General features: G+C 45.7%; 1 protein-coding gene across 4 annotated transcripts in view; it reads left to right on the top strand.

Moving 5' to 3' along the window:
• Ctnnbl1 (catenin beta like 1) overlaps positions 1–17,140 on the top strand; it is a 178,160-nt gene that overhangs the window by 34,136 nt on the left and 126,884 nt on the right. For all 4 annotated transcript variants that reach the window (XM_052726476.1, XM_052726475.1, XM_052726474.1 and 1 more), the window contains exons 2-3: positions 5,514–5,702; positions 10,439–10,545. In XM_052726476.1, coding sequence (XP_052582436.1) covers positions 5,514–5,702; positions 10,439–10,545 — 296 coding nt within the window. The remainder of the gene's footprint in view (positions 1–5,513; positions 5,703–10,438; positions 10,546–17,140) is intronic.

Below are 17,140 nucleotides of genomic sequence, written 5' to 3' on the forward strand. Positions count from 1 at the left end.
GCCAAGTGCTCAGAGAGCCTTTTATGTGACTGGGAGTGAGGCTGGGATCTACATAGAAGGCTGGAGACGCACTTCAAGGCTGGTATTCTGGAACATTAGAAGTCAAGAGTTAATCATTGTCTCCAGGTCTGTGGGCAGCAGAAGCAGAGAAATGACTTTATTAAGAACGGTTGCTTTTGACATTCCTTCATCTTGCGGGATGCCACATGCCTTTCAGAGACCAGAGCAGATTAATCTCAGAGGTGACTGGTAAGAATGGCTAAGCCTCTTGAGATTGGCCGTGTGACATGAGAAGGGTGTTGGTGGCCTGAGCTCTGACCCCTAGCAGGATACTCTCCTTTGGATCAATAGTCCCTGACTCCCTGCAGTGAAATCAGCCTGGCAGCCCTGAGCTTCTTCCCAGGCACAGCTGTGTTTGTGGGTAATCACTTGCTCTCCCAGGGGTGCAGACTGGAGAAATGGAATCAAGAAGTCTACTTCTAGGTGAGGATATGGAGTCTTCCTCATGATTGTTGTGGTTTTCCAGAGCTTTTTAAAAGCCCCTGCTGCATTCATTGTTGCTGGAAATTGGTTCCAGTTAGGCTTCATCAGGGAGCAGTGTGATGGCAGCCTACACATGAAATTGGGCTGGTCTGTATTGAGCTGAGTGTGAGTGTAAGTGTGAACCACATGCCGAGGGCTCAGTATTTTTAAAGAAAGGGTAAACGAGCACTAAAAAAATATTGACTACATATTAAATTGCTGTTTTAGGTATATTATACTAAATAAAATATCTACTAAAATTAATTTTACCTGTTTCTTTTTTTTTTTTTTTTTTTTTTTTTTTTTTTGGTTTTTCGAGACAGGGTTTCTCTGTGTAGCTTTGCGCCTTTCCTGGAACTCACTTGGTAGTCCAGGCTGGCCTCGAACTCACAGAGATCCTCCTGGCTCTGCCTCCCGAGTGCTGGGATTAAAGGTGTGCGCCACCACCGCCCGGCTTTACCTGTTTCTTTTTACTTTAAAAAATGTGGCTATTAAAAAATATTTATGCCAGTGGCTTGCACTGTATTTGATTGTACCCCATCCTGGACAGTGGAATGCTAGCAAGGCAGTGTCTTTCTTGGGTGCGCTCATCTGCCCTTTCCTAGCACAGAGCCACAGACACAGTTGGCACTTAGGAAATAGTTGGTAAGGGGCCAACCCCAGCTCGTAACTTAGAGCACTGAAGTCTTAGGAATGAGTGGAACCTCTATTGAGAATGCTGGCTTTTGAAAAAGAGACAACCAAGGAGTAAAGGGCAAAATTCTTGCCTCTGAGGGAAAATGCTGAAATCAAGCAGCTCAGGATCGCTGTTGCACAGCTTACCTACCCTCAGGAGAGGGAGGTGGCCATGGCTCTTGAGCCAGGCCCAAGAGGAACCGATCCTGTATGTGTGATGTTGAGATAGAGCGGTCAGAAAGGTTCTGGAAGCTTATTTGTACTGGCTGTGCCTCTCCTCATGACCCAGTTTAGGCGGCACCCAGCTGGAAGCCTGAGGCTGCTACTGGGCCACCTGATTATATACAGTGTTTCATGCCTTAGAAGTCTTTTTACCAAGTTTTTGTTGTTATTGTTGTTAATGACTTAGCAAATACCACTTTAATTTAACCAAGGTCTTATGTGACTTCTATCTGTGGGTACATTTAAGTCCCTCAGAACTGTGTCACTGAGAGTTGCATAATCAAGGTAGATGGGCACACTCTCCAGTGTGCCACTTCAGAAGGGATCAGCTTGTCTCTGCAAGTGTTTATTGAGAGCTAGCTGGCACCCTAGGCATCCTGTTCCCTGCTAATGCAACAGAACTGTTAACTACTTCTGGTCCCCAGAGATGTGGTGGATTAAAGTGCTGCCCAAGGAAAGTGCTTTTTCAGTGGATTATTAGAGGTGAGGATGAAACTCCTCCCCTGACCTTTAAAGAAGTAGGTCCTAAAGGGACAAGACCACTGTTGTTTCTAGTCTGCTGCTCTTGATGGTGGCAGCACTTAGCTTCGTCCTGTTAATTGTGGCCCCACCACCTTTTCTCTCCATCCCCAAATCCCCTCTTGTGGAGAACTCTGGAGCTCATGCTTTGACTTGGCTGCGGCAGGCTTGCACTAATCACAATCGCAGCGGGGCTTGTTTTATGAGCCTGAAAGATTTCTGTTCCCAGGAGGCTGAAGTTCCTCACCTGCTGGGGAGCCACAGAGTTCTGTTTGAAGCCTGGTTCCTTGAGGATGAAGCTACCTCCCTCTCCCTTCCCACATAAAAGCATCTTGAGGTCTCTCGCTACTGGCCTGTGGGGACTCCCTCCCCCGTTTAAGGGTAAGAACAATAATGACGATACTGAGTTTTTATACTTAAGGAAATTGGGTGTGTCCCAGTGAAGAATAGCAGGTGGTACTCTACAAACGGAACTGTCGAATTTTTCTGAGCACCATCATCTGCTCAGCTCACGGAATCACCTGGTGTGTAGAACCAGCACAATTCACATGGACAGAGAATGACTCTGCACTCCTGTCGCGGTGCAGCTCAGTGGCAGTCACACGGCAAGATGTGTGATGTGCATGATGAAAGTGTGTCTGTTATTACCAGACACCTTAGCAGGGTGTCGGTGAGCACAGCGTCTTCTTGTGTGGTAGTAACAACCCACATTGCACTATTACGCTATCAGTAGGTGCAGGTGTCATCGGAGAAGAAAAATTCACGAAGGAGCCGATCTCAGTGTCTTGTTGGGGAAGGCAGAATCAAGAGGATTGCCTCAGTGGCCATTTTCTTTGCTTGGCACTGTTGTCCTTTAGAGTGTTTTCCCTTCTAAAGCAGCTTTTTAAAGTGCACCAGGAAAAGGGTTTTAACCCTCATTTGCATTTTAGGAAGCGAAGGCTTAGGGAGGCAGACCATATGCCCAAAGTTGCACTAGTGGCAGGCTGAGCTCGGTGGTGGGAGAGGGCCATTTGGTGTCTGCCATGTTGTTTCTCTTCAGTTTGGAAGCTCCTTTTGGTAGTGTCTGCTTTATTCTAACTTAGAAGGACACAACAGCGAGGGTGGGGGGGCTTCTGTGCCCTGTGTTAGCGAAGGAGTCCGTTAGGAATCAGGAAGCACCAGTTCTGTGGGGTTAAAGGCTCTACTACCTTTTATAGTACTGTACTTCTGGTACACAAAATACAAATAAAATGTTTATTGTTGAAAACTATTTGGGGCTGGAGAGAGGGGAGGCTTAGCTGTTACAAGCATATACTGCTCTTGGAGACGACCTAGTTCAGTCCCTAGCACCCGCTCAGGCAGCTCACAACCTCCTTCAGCTCCAGCTTCTGGGGCTCCTACTCTCTTCCAACCTGTGGGCACTTGCACTCATGTGCACAAACATACATTCAAACACGTAATTAAAAACTAATGAAATATTAAAATGTACGGGTGTGTGTGAGTGTGCTTAGAGGAGTCCTGTTCTGTCACTCTTCCTATTTCTCTGGGTCAAGGACTCTCACTGGTCCTGGAGTTAGGCTGGCAGTGATCCTCTTGTCTGCTCGGTTACAGGTGCCTATACAGCAATGCCCAGCTGTTTCTCATGTGTGCTGGGATCTGAACTCAGATCTCCATGCGTGTACAGCAAGTGAGTCATCTCTTCGGCCCTAAATTTTCTTTTGAATTGACAACTCTGTTTATAGGGCATAATGTATTTTGGTATATTGAAGGGAGCAGGCAAAAGCACCTTGGCCTAAGTACTGCCATTTTGACTTCAGACTTCACTCCGTAGGGTGAAATAAAGTTCAAGTTCTCAAGGCCTAGGGGAGCTGAGAACTCTCCAATGGCTGAGCAACCTCCTCCCTAAACCATAGAAATAGTCGTTATGTATCTTTAGTTCTTTAGAAGCATCGTGGCTATTCCCAACAACAGAAGGAACAAATTAATCTGATTGGTTGGATTGAAAGGCTTGCATTGTATATTGATTGACAATGATGGGACATTCAGGGAAGCCTCTAATCTCTAAATCCTGATTGGTGAAAATTGTAACTATAACTTGGCAGCAAATGTTTGTGAATTTTGTGTTTATAAACCCACTTCTGCTCCTGCTTGGGGCTGTCAGGAGAAACAAGGCTCCCAAGTCCTTGTCCTGCAGCCCTGATCCATCAGTGACCCGCTTATGTGGTGAATTATTAAAATCTTTGGAACCCATAAGTGTTGTCTTTCTCCTTCCTTATGGCATAAAGGGCTAGGTGCAACAATGTTTGCGATATAGAATGCACAGATCTATCTATCACTGTGTACTTTTTGTGGAGAAAATTTAAAGTATTTGAAGGATGCAGGATGTTAGTGTGTGTTGCATGTGCCATTCTGCTTGCCAAATGACTAAAGCTAATTCTTCCAACCATTCCTAACCATTCTTACAGTCACCACTTCTGAGTTCTTTCCTATAAATGAAATCATGTGGCATTTGATGCAGCAGAGATGTCTTTCCGGTTGACCAGTTGTGGTACATGCCCACAGTCATATTGCTAGTGATAGCCTTTCTTCCCCTGGCTGAGTGGTACTCCGGAGAGCACACCCCACATTTCTCCCATCTGCTGCCGGGCACCTTGCTCCTGTCTCGTTGTGAGTAGTGCTACGCTGAGCATCTCAGTGCAGGAACCTCTCTGCAGTACTGCCTTCAGTTCCTTTGGAGACTGCTGGGTCATATGGTGGCCGGTCTAGTCTCAGTTTTCTGAGGAGACTCCACACTCTTTTCCATAATGGCCATGTTAACTCACATGCCCACCAGCAGGGCACTCTCAGGGTTTCCTGTTCTCCACACCTCCTTAGCTGTCCTAACAGACTATACCCCATGGTTTCATTTGTGTTTCCTGATTAATAACTTTGAGACTTTTCCTGCTCCTTTATCTCTTAGCCACTTCTGTATGTTCTCTTGAGTGGCCAACCCTTACCAGGCCTATGGCCATCTGTTCTCCTGTGTAGTAGAATCTGAAGTACAGTAGACTTGGAAGTTATTGATATATCATTCTCTTTCTGAACTTGATAGAAGATGTGTGCTGAGGGGTGGAAGTTGGGGATTGTATCTTGCAAGGCATGTGAGCCTGACTCAGTATCCCCATGTCAAGGTGGCCTTTCCCCTTGTGATTTCTATATACACCGCGAATCTTGTGAAGTGGTACAACCTCATTTAAAAAAAAAAAAAAGCCCATTGGTCATAGTGTATTTGTAAAACCATTAAGGATCTGAAACTTCATAGAGCTAGCCTCACTGTTCTGTGGAAAAGGTAAGCCATGGCACTTTGCTATCAGAATCCTTGGATGCTTCTAGAATGCTTGATGTCTATTCCCCACTCCCCCCACACTTCTGAGACAGGGTTTCTCTGTGTAGCCTTGGCTGACCTGGAACTCATTCTGTACACCAAGCTGGCCTCGAACTCAGAGATCTGCCTGCCTCTGCCTCCTGAATGCTATGATTTAATTTGTGTGCCACCATGCCTGGCTGCCTGATTCTTCTTCTGTTCTAATGTCCTATGTTTCTTTTCTTTTTCTCAGCCCAACAGGGGCACAAAACGACCCCGGGATGATGAAGAGGAGGAACTGAAGACACGTCGCAAGCAGACTGGTCCTCGAGAACGTGGCCGTTATCGTGAGGAGGAGGCTACAGCAGCTGAAGAAACAGATGATGATAAAAAAAGGCTGCTGCAGATTATTGACAGGGATGGCGAGGAAGAAGAGGAAGAGGTAGTGAGCCAGAGCTGGGCAGGAGCCAGCAGAGTGACCCTGACACACCATCTGTGGCTTAACTGGGGACAGGATATTACCCTGAATCTTCTCTGTAAAATGGGGTTAAGAAAAACTGCGTTAGAGTGTTGAGGCAAAGGTTGGGTGGGATAGTAGAGTCTGGAAAAGGATTTACAGAATAAGGAACGTCGTGGGAACAAAGAGGAAGGATGGCTGGTGTTGACAGGAGGAAGCTGGCGAGAGCTTCCTGACCTGTCATTCTGAGGACATGTAGAAGACCCATCATTTTAAAATATAGTCCATAATCCAAAAGAAGTGTCAAATCCTGTCAATCACACAGGTAGAGTAGGGCTTTTAAGAATGAAGTTCAAAGTACTACTAGATTAGCTATTTGGGTCTTGTTGAGGCATGGTGGCTCATGCCTGTAGTCCTAGCTCTCAGAAGCTGAGGTAAGAGGATCACTTGAGCCCAAGAGTTCAAGACCAGCCCTGGCAACATATATAGCAAGACCTTTCTCAGAAAAACAAAGCAACAGTCAATCCTACAACAGTCGAAGGAAGGCTGTTGTACTCAGTCTTGCCCTGTGCCTTTGAATAATCTCCTTTATGCCTCATGTGCCTGGGTTCTTCCCATTAGGTCTAGGTCAGGTGTTTTCTCCTCCAAGAAGCCTGTCCCATCTCCAAGGTGGCCCTGCAGGCCATTTTCAAATTCTCTTCTCACTTGATTCTGTATATAGTCTTCACAGCATGAGTCGTGGTTTGCAATCCTTATTTATCTTACATTTACTTTCCTCCCTTGGCCTCCCATGAAAATGGCCTGGCTCTGTTTTGTTCACAGCTATGTCTCTGGCACTTGGAGCAACATCTAGCTCTTCATAGGCCCTAATAAGTATTTATTGAATGAGTAAATGAATGGAGCAGAGAAGCACAGAAGTAAAATATCAGCGATTAAAACACAATGACCTGACCTTGTGTCTTTTTAAATCCTTAAGTGGTAACGTATATGTGCTTTCACGCTGGCATTTTGTTCAATGTGAATTATGGAAATGGATTCTGAAGAGCCAGCTGTTTTCTAGTTCCCTCAAAGATGGGATGCTAAGTTTGGCTTTTAAAAATGAGGCAGGAGCATGAATCTGAGAAGAAGAAAAAACTTAATTTGTATTCCAAACGGGTCTTTTCTATGTTACGACAATAGCCCCTTCTTCCCCAGGGTGTAGACCAGTGTTGTCTGAGGTTCTGCCCCTAAAATATAGTGGCGTTTGAGGAGTCGATGGGGGAGAGTCATGAGTTCTCAATTGCCTCTCAGAAGGCAGCAGCCTCGAAGGGCTCACACGGTGTGTGGAGCTGACGCTCCCTCTTCCCCCTCTGGCTTCTGCTCAGTCTGTTCACCCTGTAGTTAATTGGAAGGTAGGATTCCTGTGTAGACGATTTGGGGGGACTGGGACAGTGGCTGTCATAGGTAAGTAGTTTCTAGTCTGGGAGACAGAAATGTAATGGGGGAACAGCCTTTCTGTTAAGGGACAGGGACAAAGAGACCACTTTGTAAAACTGACACACAAAAGGCTGAAAATCCAGGAGTTATTTTCTCGCTGCTACCAAAGTCCCGTCTGATGGAAAACAAGTGGTGCTTGCCCTGTGGTCACGTGGCCTTGTAAAATATTATTGTCCTTTTTGTGCTACATCACCAGCATTCATCTTTCTGAAATCTCCCGCTGGTTTCTGACGTTGAGCTATTGGAGATACTGCTGAGGCTGATGACTAAGACTGATAATTCGGTTCCCTGGTATTGGAGAGGAATTGGAGGACGGAGGCCAAACCCTGGAGAGGCTGGGATGCTGGAAATCCCACAAGAACTGCGCTCCCATGAATATAGTTCCCCCAGAGTGGTCAAAATGTTAGTGAGGGGAAAAAAAGCAGCGCCTGTGAGGGAGGCTGGAAAGTGAATTAGCCGTTCCCTAGACAGGGTTCCATTGCGTAAACCCTCTTGGTATGCGGGGTATGTTATGTCTCTTGCTATTAAGAACAGCATCATTATTCATTACTGGAGTTCACCAAACAACTTTATGTACACAGTTTGTTCAGGTCATCTCTGTGACCTTGAAAGATCCAGCAAACATTTTCATTCCAGTCCGCCCTCCCTCTACTCCGCAGATCTTCACTGGGTGCCTGTGATGAGCTAAAGAATCAGGTACTAAAGAATCAGCAGCAAGCAAGGAGGCATGGGCCATCTCCAGGGTGCTGTCTGCCCTGTTGTTGCTTTTTAATTAAAACAAATCTATTTTCTTCATACAGGTGTTTTGTCTCTAGTATAGGTACATATATGGTGCCCTCAGAGGCCAGAAGAGGGCGTTGCATCCCCTGGAACTGGAGTTACAGACAGTTGTGAGCTGCCATGTAGGTGCTGGGAATCAAACCTGGGTCCTCTGGAAGAGCAGCCTGTGATCTGAACTGTGGAGCAGCCTCTCCAGCCACAGTGTCTGCCCTGATTTGAAGTTGGAGCAATTAGCTGGGCCACATCCTTCCAGACTTTCCTTCTGTAGGCCACGTGAAGGGTTAGGGATCTTTTTTTTTTTTTTTTTTTTTTTTTTTTTTTTTTTTTGGTTTTTCGAGACAGGGTTTCTCTGTGTAGCTTTGCGCCTTTCCTGGAACTCGCTTTGGAGACCAGGCTGGCCTCGAACTCACAGAGATCCGCCTGGCTCTGCCTCCCGAGTGCTGGGATTAAAGGCGTGAGCCACCACCGCCCGGCTTTTTTTTTTTTTTTTTTTTTTTTTTTTTTTTTTGGTTTTTCGATACAGGGTTTCTCTGTGTAGCTTTGCGTCTTTTCCTGGAACTCGCTTGGTAGCCCAGGCTGGCCTCGAACTCACAGAGATCCGCCTGGCTCTGCCTCCCGAGTGCTGGGATTAAAGGCGTGCGCCACCACCGCCCGGCCGGGATCTTATTCTAGACACCAAGGGGATGAATTTAGGAAAGACTAATGAGGAGGTGTGAGGTAGACCTGCCAAGGCCTTGAGGAAGTTCTTAGTGAATTTTTGTCGCTATGCAGTTGGTATGGAGGGAGTCGAGGCTCTGAGTCCTAACCAAGCCAGACACTGACTTTGGTTTTTACCATGTTGGGAAAGCCTTCTTGAACTGTAGACCTGGGAGGGGTGGGAGCCCAGCAGAGTGCTTCCAGATCCTGAGGTTGATAAAATCTAAGAAATGTATCATGCTCAAAATGAATGTATAGGTTTCTCCCACTTAAAACCCAATATAGGAAGAACATTGAGATTTCATAATAAAATAATAGCTAGTATTTCTGAGTCCTTACAGAATTATAGGATGATTCAGTGCTTTCCAAAAGGATCTATTTCAAGTTCTCCTAAAAGCAGTTTCTTTATTGCTTTTAGGTGTGAGTTATGACCATTACTATAGAGCGGAGAAGCTGGAAGTTGGGAAAGTGTTAGAGAGGCAGGGTGCCTTGCTACATTAATTTAAACTGGAACGTGAACTGAAGAGACAACATTTCTGAAATTTCTGCATAGGTTGTATGTGTGGGGAAGATAAGTGATTCAGAAGTTAAAAAAAGATTTATGTGTGTGTGCTTGCGTGTGTGTAGGTATAGGTGTTGGTGGAGGCCAGTAAATGGTATCAGATGCCCTGAAGCTAAAATTGCAGGTGGTTGTGTGCCACATGGTGTGGGTGCTGGGAACTGAACTCAGGATCTCTGAAGAATAGGAACTCTTAACCTCTGAGCCTTTACTCATACCCCTCAATATATAATACTCAATTCATTTACTTTTTAAGGTATCTCTGCGGCGTAAGAAGCAAGAGAACTCTGTGGTTCTAGTTTTCTAATGCTTCCTCTGAGCAAGGTTACTAAAAATGCTTTATTGTTTATATTTAATATTTATTCATTTATTTTGAGGCAGGGTCTCCCTAGGTAGCTCTGACCTAGAACTGATTATGTAGACCAGGGCTGGCCTTAGACTTGTGGCAATTCCACTGCCTTTACCTGAGTGTTGGGATTATAGGCATGTGATATCATGTCCAATTATTAACTGGCTGGCCTGTCTGCCTGTCTCTCTCCCTCCCTCCCTCCCTCTTTTATCTTACCATGTCCATGTAGCCAGGGCACCCTCAAACTCATGAGCCTCTTGCCTTAGTGCCACATCTGGCTCAAAGTTAACTAATCCTTGATGCCACACTAGCATTCCAAAGTACCTGTCTGACCGTCCCTCAGTAGCTAAGGAGGACCAGGCACAGAAACGTGAGAATGGGAAGCGGTGTGTGTAGCTCCCCAACTGCCATCCGCCCCTTATGGGCTGTGCAGAAACAGGCACTAGAGCAGCCTTGGCCTATAGACAGGTTTGTGACCTCTGGTGTGAGGAAGAGACTAGAGGTCCCTGGCACTAACTTGGGTTTGATCTTAAGCAAATTCTTCTTAGTTTCTGATTCTTTCTTGCCTGTGCATCAAAGGGACAAGATAAATGGTGACTAAAAGTACCCAGCATCATGGCTTACTCTACATCCACGGTGTGCCTGAGAAACCTTTGCTGGATGAGTTTGTAACTGCCTGAGACAGAGCTTCCTGGTGTAGAGGCAGGATATAGATGTGACATCCAGGATGATTCCCCTCACCACCATTCTGGTTGGGGAGGAAAAGCATGTACCCATGGCAGCAGGTGGACAGAAGAGCCATAGTGAGAGTGATTGGGACTGTGACATCCATGAACACTGAAGCTGTTGTCCTTGTTCCAGGAGGAGCCACTGGATGAAAGCTCAGTGAAGAAGATGATCCTCACATTTGAAAAGCGATCATACAAAAACCAGGAGCTGAGGATCAAGTTTCCTGACAATCCGGAGAAGTAAGGCCCCACTTTGCTGACACCTCTTCTCCTCCGTGGTGGCCTGTTTTCACATTTTTGAATTTGTTGTTTGCTTTGTTAGCTTTTTGTGACTTGATCAGGATCCCAGTGTGGCCCACATGTTTGGGAAGTCCCTGGAAGGACACACAGGACTTGAGTCACTGATGCTAAGGGCTGTGGTTTGTGATGGCGGGAGTCCACAAAGGTATTGGCTAGGAGAAATGTGTATCTACAGTCTAGAGAGATCTGTGTCCAGGCTTCCTGTTGCCCTCCACTGGGGGAGGGCAGACAGACAGCGCTGCATCTTCCGGCAGTGGACTGCACTGGTGTGTTTATATCCTGGGAGGCTGCCTTGAGGACTGGGCAGGTCTGTATTCTCTGACAGCCAGAACCACCACAATTCCAGACTTCCAGAAAACAAGCAGCTGTGGGGTGTTATAGCCTGGTCGAGGAGCACCCTTAGTACTCAGGACCGGCTGCCGGCTCTGAGTCAGCCTTGTAAGCAGGCTTCCTAAAGAGCAGCCCTACTTTGCTAACTTTCTTACATCGTTCTTTCAGTGCCCCCAGGATGCCACCCACAGCTGCCAGGTGAAAGCTTTAGTGTAGAGAAAATGTCCCAACTCTTCTGTGTGAGACAACTAACTGGGTTGTTGGGGGGTTTGAGAACAATGGCCAGCTTGCATCTCCGCACCTGCTTAGATGCTCCTGTTTTTTTTAACTGTGAGATGCCATAGTATGAGATCTGGGAACTTTCAATCTTGAATCCCAATTACAAAGGATTAAAGATTTGTATAGATTTTAGAGTTCTAAATCTGTTTTCTTCCCTGTCTTTCTCCCTTCCCAGATAAATGGTTTAATGAATTTTAATAGGCCCAAAGCCCTGAGGCAATTAAGAGTTGGATGGTAGGATCTTTGCATTCGAGTTTGTAGGTTACTAGGGAGACTGACTATTAATGTGAGGTAGAAGGAAATACACAGGTAGAGATGTAAGCAGAATGCTGTGGGAGCATAGGAAGAGAAGGAGCAAATGCTTTGTTGAGGACCTCACAGGAAAGGTAGTGTTGGGGCTGGGCCTTGAGTTACGCATGCAGCTAGCATAGAGTGAAAAGCAGTACTGTGGAGATGGCTCAGAAGGTAAAGTACTTGCCACATGAATGTGAGGACTTAAGTTTGGAACCTGCGAACTCATGTAAAGCTGGGTGGGTAGCTCCTACATCGAGATGGGGGCAGAGATGGGAGAATCCCTTGACGCTCATGGGCCAGCTAGCCTGGTGTGTACAACAGGGTATAAGAGACCGTCTCAAACAAGAGAGAAGGTAAGGACAGCACTTAAGGTTGTGTTTTGATCTCTGTGTGTGCATCATGGCATGTGTGCCTGCGCACACAGACTCACTTACAGACACACTTAGAGACACATGCACACACACACATGTTCCAGAAGATGAGAAGCAGGGGAGGGAGTGAGAAAACACAAAACCCAGTATGTAGAGGGTAGAGAGTCTTCAAGCAAGCCTGGGAGACGTTGTGACTCAGTATTCTCCTTTCCTGTAGGTGAAGGGACAGGGCAGGGAAAACTCAGCCCTCTCTAACAGCAGCTAGATCACAGCCCAGCTTCTCGGCATTATCTCTGGTGTTGTGCTGACCTCCACCGCACAGAAGTAGTTCACACTGGTGTGTGTGTATGTGTGCATTTGATTACACAATTATCACATAGATGGATGCTGTTGTAAAAAGTAGTTTCAATGCATAAGTAGAATAAGAAATGGAAGTCACTTCACTGTACTAACCCTCCTACTACCCCAGTACCTACAGCTGACCTGGTGACCAGTTCTGTGAAGATCCCTTTAGACTGTTTTCTGTACCCTGTTTTCTACTATACAAAGATTCAGCCAATACAAATTTGAGTTTATATAACAGGAAATGTTTTCCTGTTAGTGTCTGTCTGCCTTTTGTTTTTGGCTGGTATACAGTATTTCATGGTTAGGAAATCCTACAATGTACTTAGTTATTTTTGTATTGATGGACTTTAGGTTATTTTAAGTTTTTACAATTTTATTTTATTTCATGTATATGAGTGTTTTGCCTGCATGTTTGTCTGTGTATCACATGTGTGCCTGGTACCCACGGAGGTTAGAAGAGGGTGTTAGATCCCCTGGGACTGGAATTACAGGTGGTTGTGAACTACCATGTTGGAGCTGGGAATTGAACCTGGGTCCTCTGGAAGAGCAGTCAGTGCTCTTAACTGCTGAACCATCTCTAGCAGTTTAGATCATTTTAAACATTGACTTTTATAAGCAGTGCTGGATAGATTTCCTTGTGTATATATATACCTTTGTGCTTGCATATTTCTATAGGAATTCCTAGACATTGAATGCCCAGACTGAAGGGCATGCAACTGGAATCCTTGAAAACTACTCTGAGCTACTTGTTCTGACCCTTCCTTTTCCCTTCAGCTGCTTCTCCTTCCCCAGTTCTCACGGTAGACATGGCCACTCTTTAAGACCTGTGCTGTTTGCTTTCTTGTTTCTCCATGTTGGGCTCTCGCAGTTGGGTGTAGATTGTGTCTTGTTTGTTCCTGTGGCATTGCTGGGGCGTCTGCTGGGCTGCAGGTGCTCAGTAAACACGAGAGCTCCTGTGCAGTCCTTGGCATCTTACTGTATCCCTATGGTCTGAAAGCCAAGGACCCCTCAGGAGGAAGCTGTGCTGCAGGTTGATAACACTGAAAATGTGAGATCTGATTTGTGCCCTGGAATGGCGGCATTGCCTTTGTGCCCTAGGCAGCCACTGGGCTGCATTGGAGAGTGGTGAAGTCATGGCATCTGTGGCTGCTGGCCTCTCATTAGGTACCACTGCTCTCTTGTGGGGCCATTGATAAGCTGCTTTTCAGAAAGAGGTTTATGTTCTTTAAACAGTGTTTGCCATTCGGGGAAAAAAAGTTTATGTGCTATTTTAGTTTAAATTTTGAACATATAAAAATGGAAATTACCATAAAGAACTTTTTGTTGTGTCAAAAAGCAGTTAGGAAACTCTCTTGTGCTTTAATCCCGAGTTCCTGAATTCTTGCTGGCATGATGTCTTCCATAATTCTCCAGATCAGCGAGGGGCAATTAAGATGGAAATTGCTCCTGTGTATGTGAATGAGACTTTGCAGTTGAGATTTATCTTCCTGTACGTGTGAGTGTCGTTTTGATCACAGCCTCCCCAGGGCTGTTCTTATTTGTCTGGGGTTCAGAGTCAGCCGGCAGACCGCCTTCCACCTGCAGCCGCCTCTTGGTGCTGTCACCTCTGTTCCAAACATCACACTGAGTGTGCCGCTTCTGTAGTAGGCCTTTAGCTCTTTACATTTTCACAGGGACGGAATCGTTTAGTGTAGTGATTCACAGCCTTTTCTTAAGAAATTGTAGCGACCACCAGGACATGCAAGTGTGTAACTTGCCATCAAGATAATGATCTAGGCGTTGGGGAGACAGCTCACTGGGTAAGAGCACTTGTGTGCCAGCACAGGGGCCTGAGTGCTGATTGCTAGCACCCCTGTGAAAGGCCTGCACATGTGCCTGTAGCACCAGCACTTCCGGAGGTGGATCCAGGAGGATCACTGGAGATTGAGGCCCCCAGCCTAGCTCTACAGTTTGTGAGACCGTCAAGGGAATTAGATGGAGAACGACAGATCAGGACACCTGATATGCTCCTCTGGCCTCTGTGTATGCACACAGGTATGAGGTGTGCACAGTAGCACACACACTTGCATACGCCATAGACATCACACACACACACACAACACACACACACACACCCCGGATGATATCCCTTGTTGTGTGGACCTTGGGAAAACTCCATGGTGTGAACTCTGGTGAAAGAAGTGTGAAAAGGGCTGATAGTACCTTAGAGTGAGGAAAATTTTCATCTCTTTCCCCCAGGGAGCTCCCACTGTTTCAGCCACATCAGGGGACCACCCCTTGAGAACAGCTGTTTTAATTGGGTTGGAAGTATCATCTGCAGTGATGGCTGCTAGTATGACTGCATCTAAGACTCGCTCGGTTTTGTAGTCCTGTGTTTTTGAACACTGGGGTCATTGGTTAATATTCACTCTCGTGGTTGAGGGAGAACATCTTGCTTGTCTGAAGCAAATGAGCAAGGGCAGACTAGGAGAACATTTTCTGTCCTGTCAGATGGAGTCCATGACCCCATCTCTGCCTGGTTACTGTTTTAATATGTTGCTCTATTGCTTTCCCATCGCCTCTCACCCGACCCTTCCCCTGGCTGTGAGTCATGTGTTGCTGAAGCTGTGCTGGCTCCCTGAAGACAGCCTTCTGCAAATAGTAGTGTGTGCTTTAAGTGAGTGGGCTGTACATGGTCAGCAGAAACAGAAGAGAATTGTCTTTTTGATAACATAACAGACTCAAGGCAGCTGCTGTGAGCCAGCAATATTATTAGGCACTTTATATGTATTGTTTCTTTAAATCCTCACTATCCTTCAACCAGGAAGATAAGGAAATCAAGATTTAGAAATTAGTAGTTAACGTTCTGTCTTTGACCACACTGGGTGTTCCAGTGGTGCCTCTTGGGCAGCATTGGACATCCGTACACTTACTAGTGTGTAATGGGTGGCTTACATTCATGGTAGGCTGAGAGCTCTGAGACACTGGGCTGATACTTTGTCTGTTACAGTCTTCTCTGTACCTAGGCCAATGACTGGCACCTGTATAGGTTTGGTGAATGCTTGTTGGCACACAGCTCATGGTCACACCCACGTAGTCCTTCCTGAGTCCAAGTATTTCTCATTATGTCTCATTACCCATGTAGCACTGCGCCTAGTAGGACTTTTGTGATGTACTTACAGTTTGCTTTTCTGCTGTTTGTTTTCCTTGAATCATGTTCTGACCTTCTAAATCTTACATTTCAAAGAATTGCGAAGTTGGACAGAGGAACAATCTGCTACTCCTGTTGTCTAAGCCTTGGCTGTTCTGTCTCCTTGTTGGTTTCTGTATTCAGTACTAAGGTTGGGCCCTGGGACGCTGTACCCAGTTGGCAAGCTGTCCACTACTGGGTTATGCCCCAGCTTTTGGTTTTTCAGACAAGGCCTCCAAGTGTGGCTGAGGCTGCTCTTGAACTCTCTATGTAGCCACGGTGGTCTTGAACTTGTGATCATCCTGGGCTGGGATTGCAGGTACCTACCAACACATCTAGTGGGGTATTTTATTTTATTTTTGAGGCAAAGTCTAACTATGCAGCCCTGGCTGACCTGGAACTCACTATGTACATCAAACTGGTCTTGAACTCCCCAAGATCCATCTGCCTCTTCTCTCAAGTGTTGAGATTAACAGGTCTGTGTCATCGTACTGGATTGGTGTTTATTCTTTAATCTTTCCCAGTGACAAAGATCTAACTTGGCAAAGAAATCTATTCCATCTCTTGGTAATTCTGATTCTTAAGATTCCTAAGAATAAAAAAGAATTTCATTAGATTCTCTCATGTGGAAGGGTATATGTCTTCTTGAAGTCTTGGTTACTTCCCAGAATCAGTTTCTCTGTCCCCCGAAGTACAGCTCTGAAACAGATGTCACAAAGCTCTAGGGTCATCCAGTCAGCATGAGGACTTTACCCTGTCTTCTTTTAAGCAGACTCAAGTCACAGTCATACTTGTAGCGGGCAGCGCCTGTCTTTGTTCTTCCCTCTGACGGGCACTGTGGTAGTTTCTGTGGTCACAGTGAGTGAGGCAGGTGCTGGAGAGCAGAGGTGAGCAGGAAGTAGTTTGCCCTGGAGGAGCCTTCTCATGATCTGCATTGGGTCATCAAGCCCCCTCTGCACTTCTTGCTCTTTTGAGACTACCTGGCCTACCCCACACATTGATACCTGACGTCAGTGCAATTTTCGTTTCCTTTTGCGGTGCTGGGTATTGAATCTAGGGCCTTCTGTATGCCAGGCAAGTGATCTGCCCCAGATTTACCCTCCCAGCCTTGCACAAGCCCTCCAGATCCATAATTCTGAATGGTCTAAAAACATGATCTATTTACAAGCACAGAAGAAGGATCCTTTAAAAGGTGATATTGGAAAATCTTGATTAAAAATAATTATAGAACTTGCTTTGAATATTAAGCAGGTAAGAGAAGGCAAGAAAACTTAACTGGAAAAGAATGACAAGGTATGTTTTATAACAGCAGATGAAAGCAGCAGCAGTGTGGGAATGTGGAGGCTCCAGAGTTTGTAAACAGATCAGTGAGACAGAGTGGAAAGCTGGAAACAGATAGCAGTGTGCATCATAGGTTAGTGTGTCGTAGATAACACTTCTTCAGATGGGAGGGGAAGGGTAGGTGATGGAGTTGTGGCAGCCGACCTGGCCCTGTAGCATGTGAAAACAGATTTCATAAGACATAACGCATCTGATCTTCCCATAGAAAAACTTCACTCATATACATGTGAAATAGAGTTGGCAAAGACAAAGGTGTGACTACCTGAGGTTTTGAAACTTTTATTTTGATAAATAATTAAAAATAATGACCACTATGTCCAAAAAGTATAGCATATAAATTAAGAGATATAGAGGGCATTTTATAAATTAGGAGATAGGATGAGACCCTGGTTTAAACATGGGTAAA

This window comes from Peromyscus californicus, unplaced genomic scaffold (genome assembly GCF_007827085.1).
Source record: "Peromyscus californicus insignis strain IS unplaced genomic scaffold, ASM782708v3 Scaffold_7__1_contigs__length_154581171, whole genome shotgun sequence".
NCBI classification, from domain to species: Eukaryota; Metazoa; Chordata; class Mammalia; order Rodentia; family Cricetidae; genus Peromyscus; species Peromyscus californicus.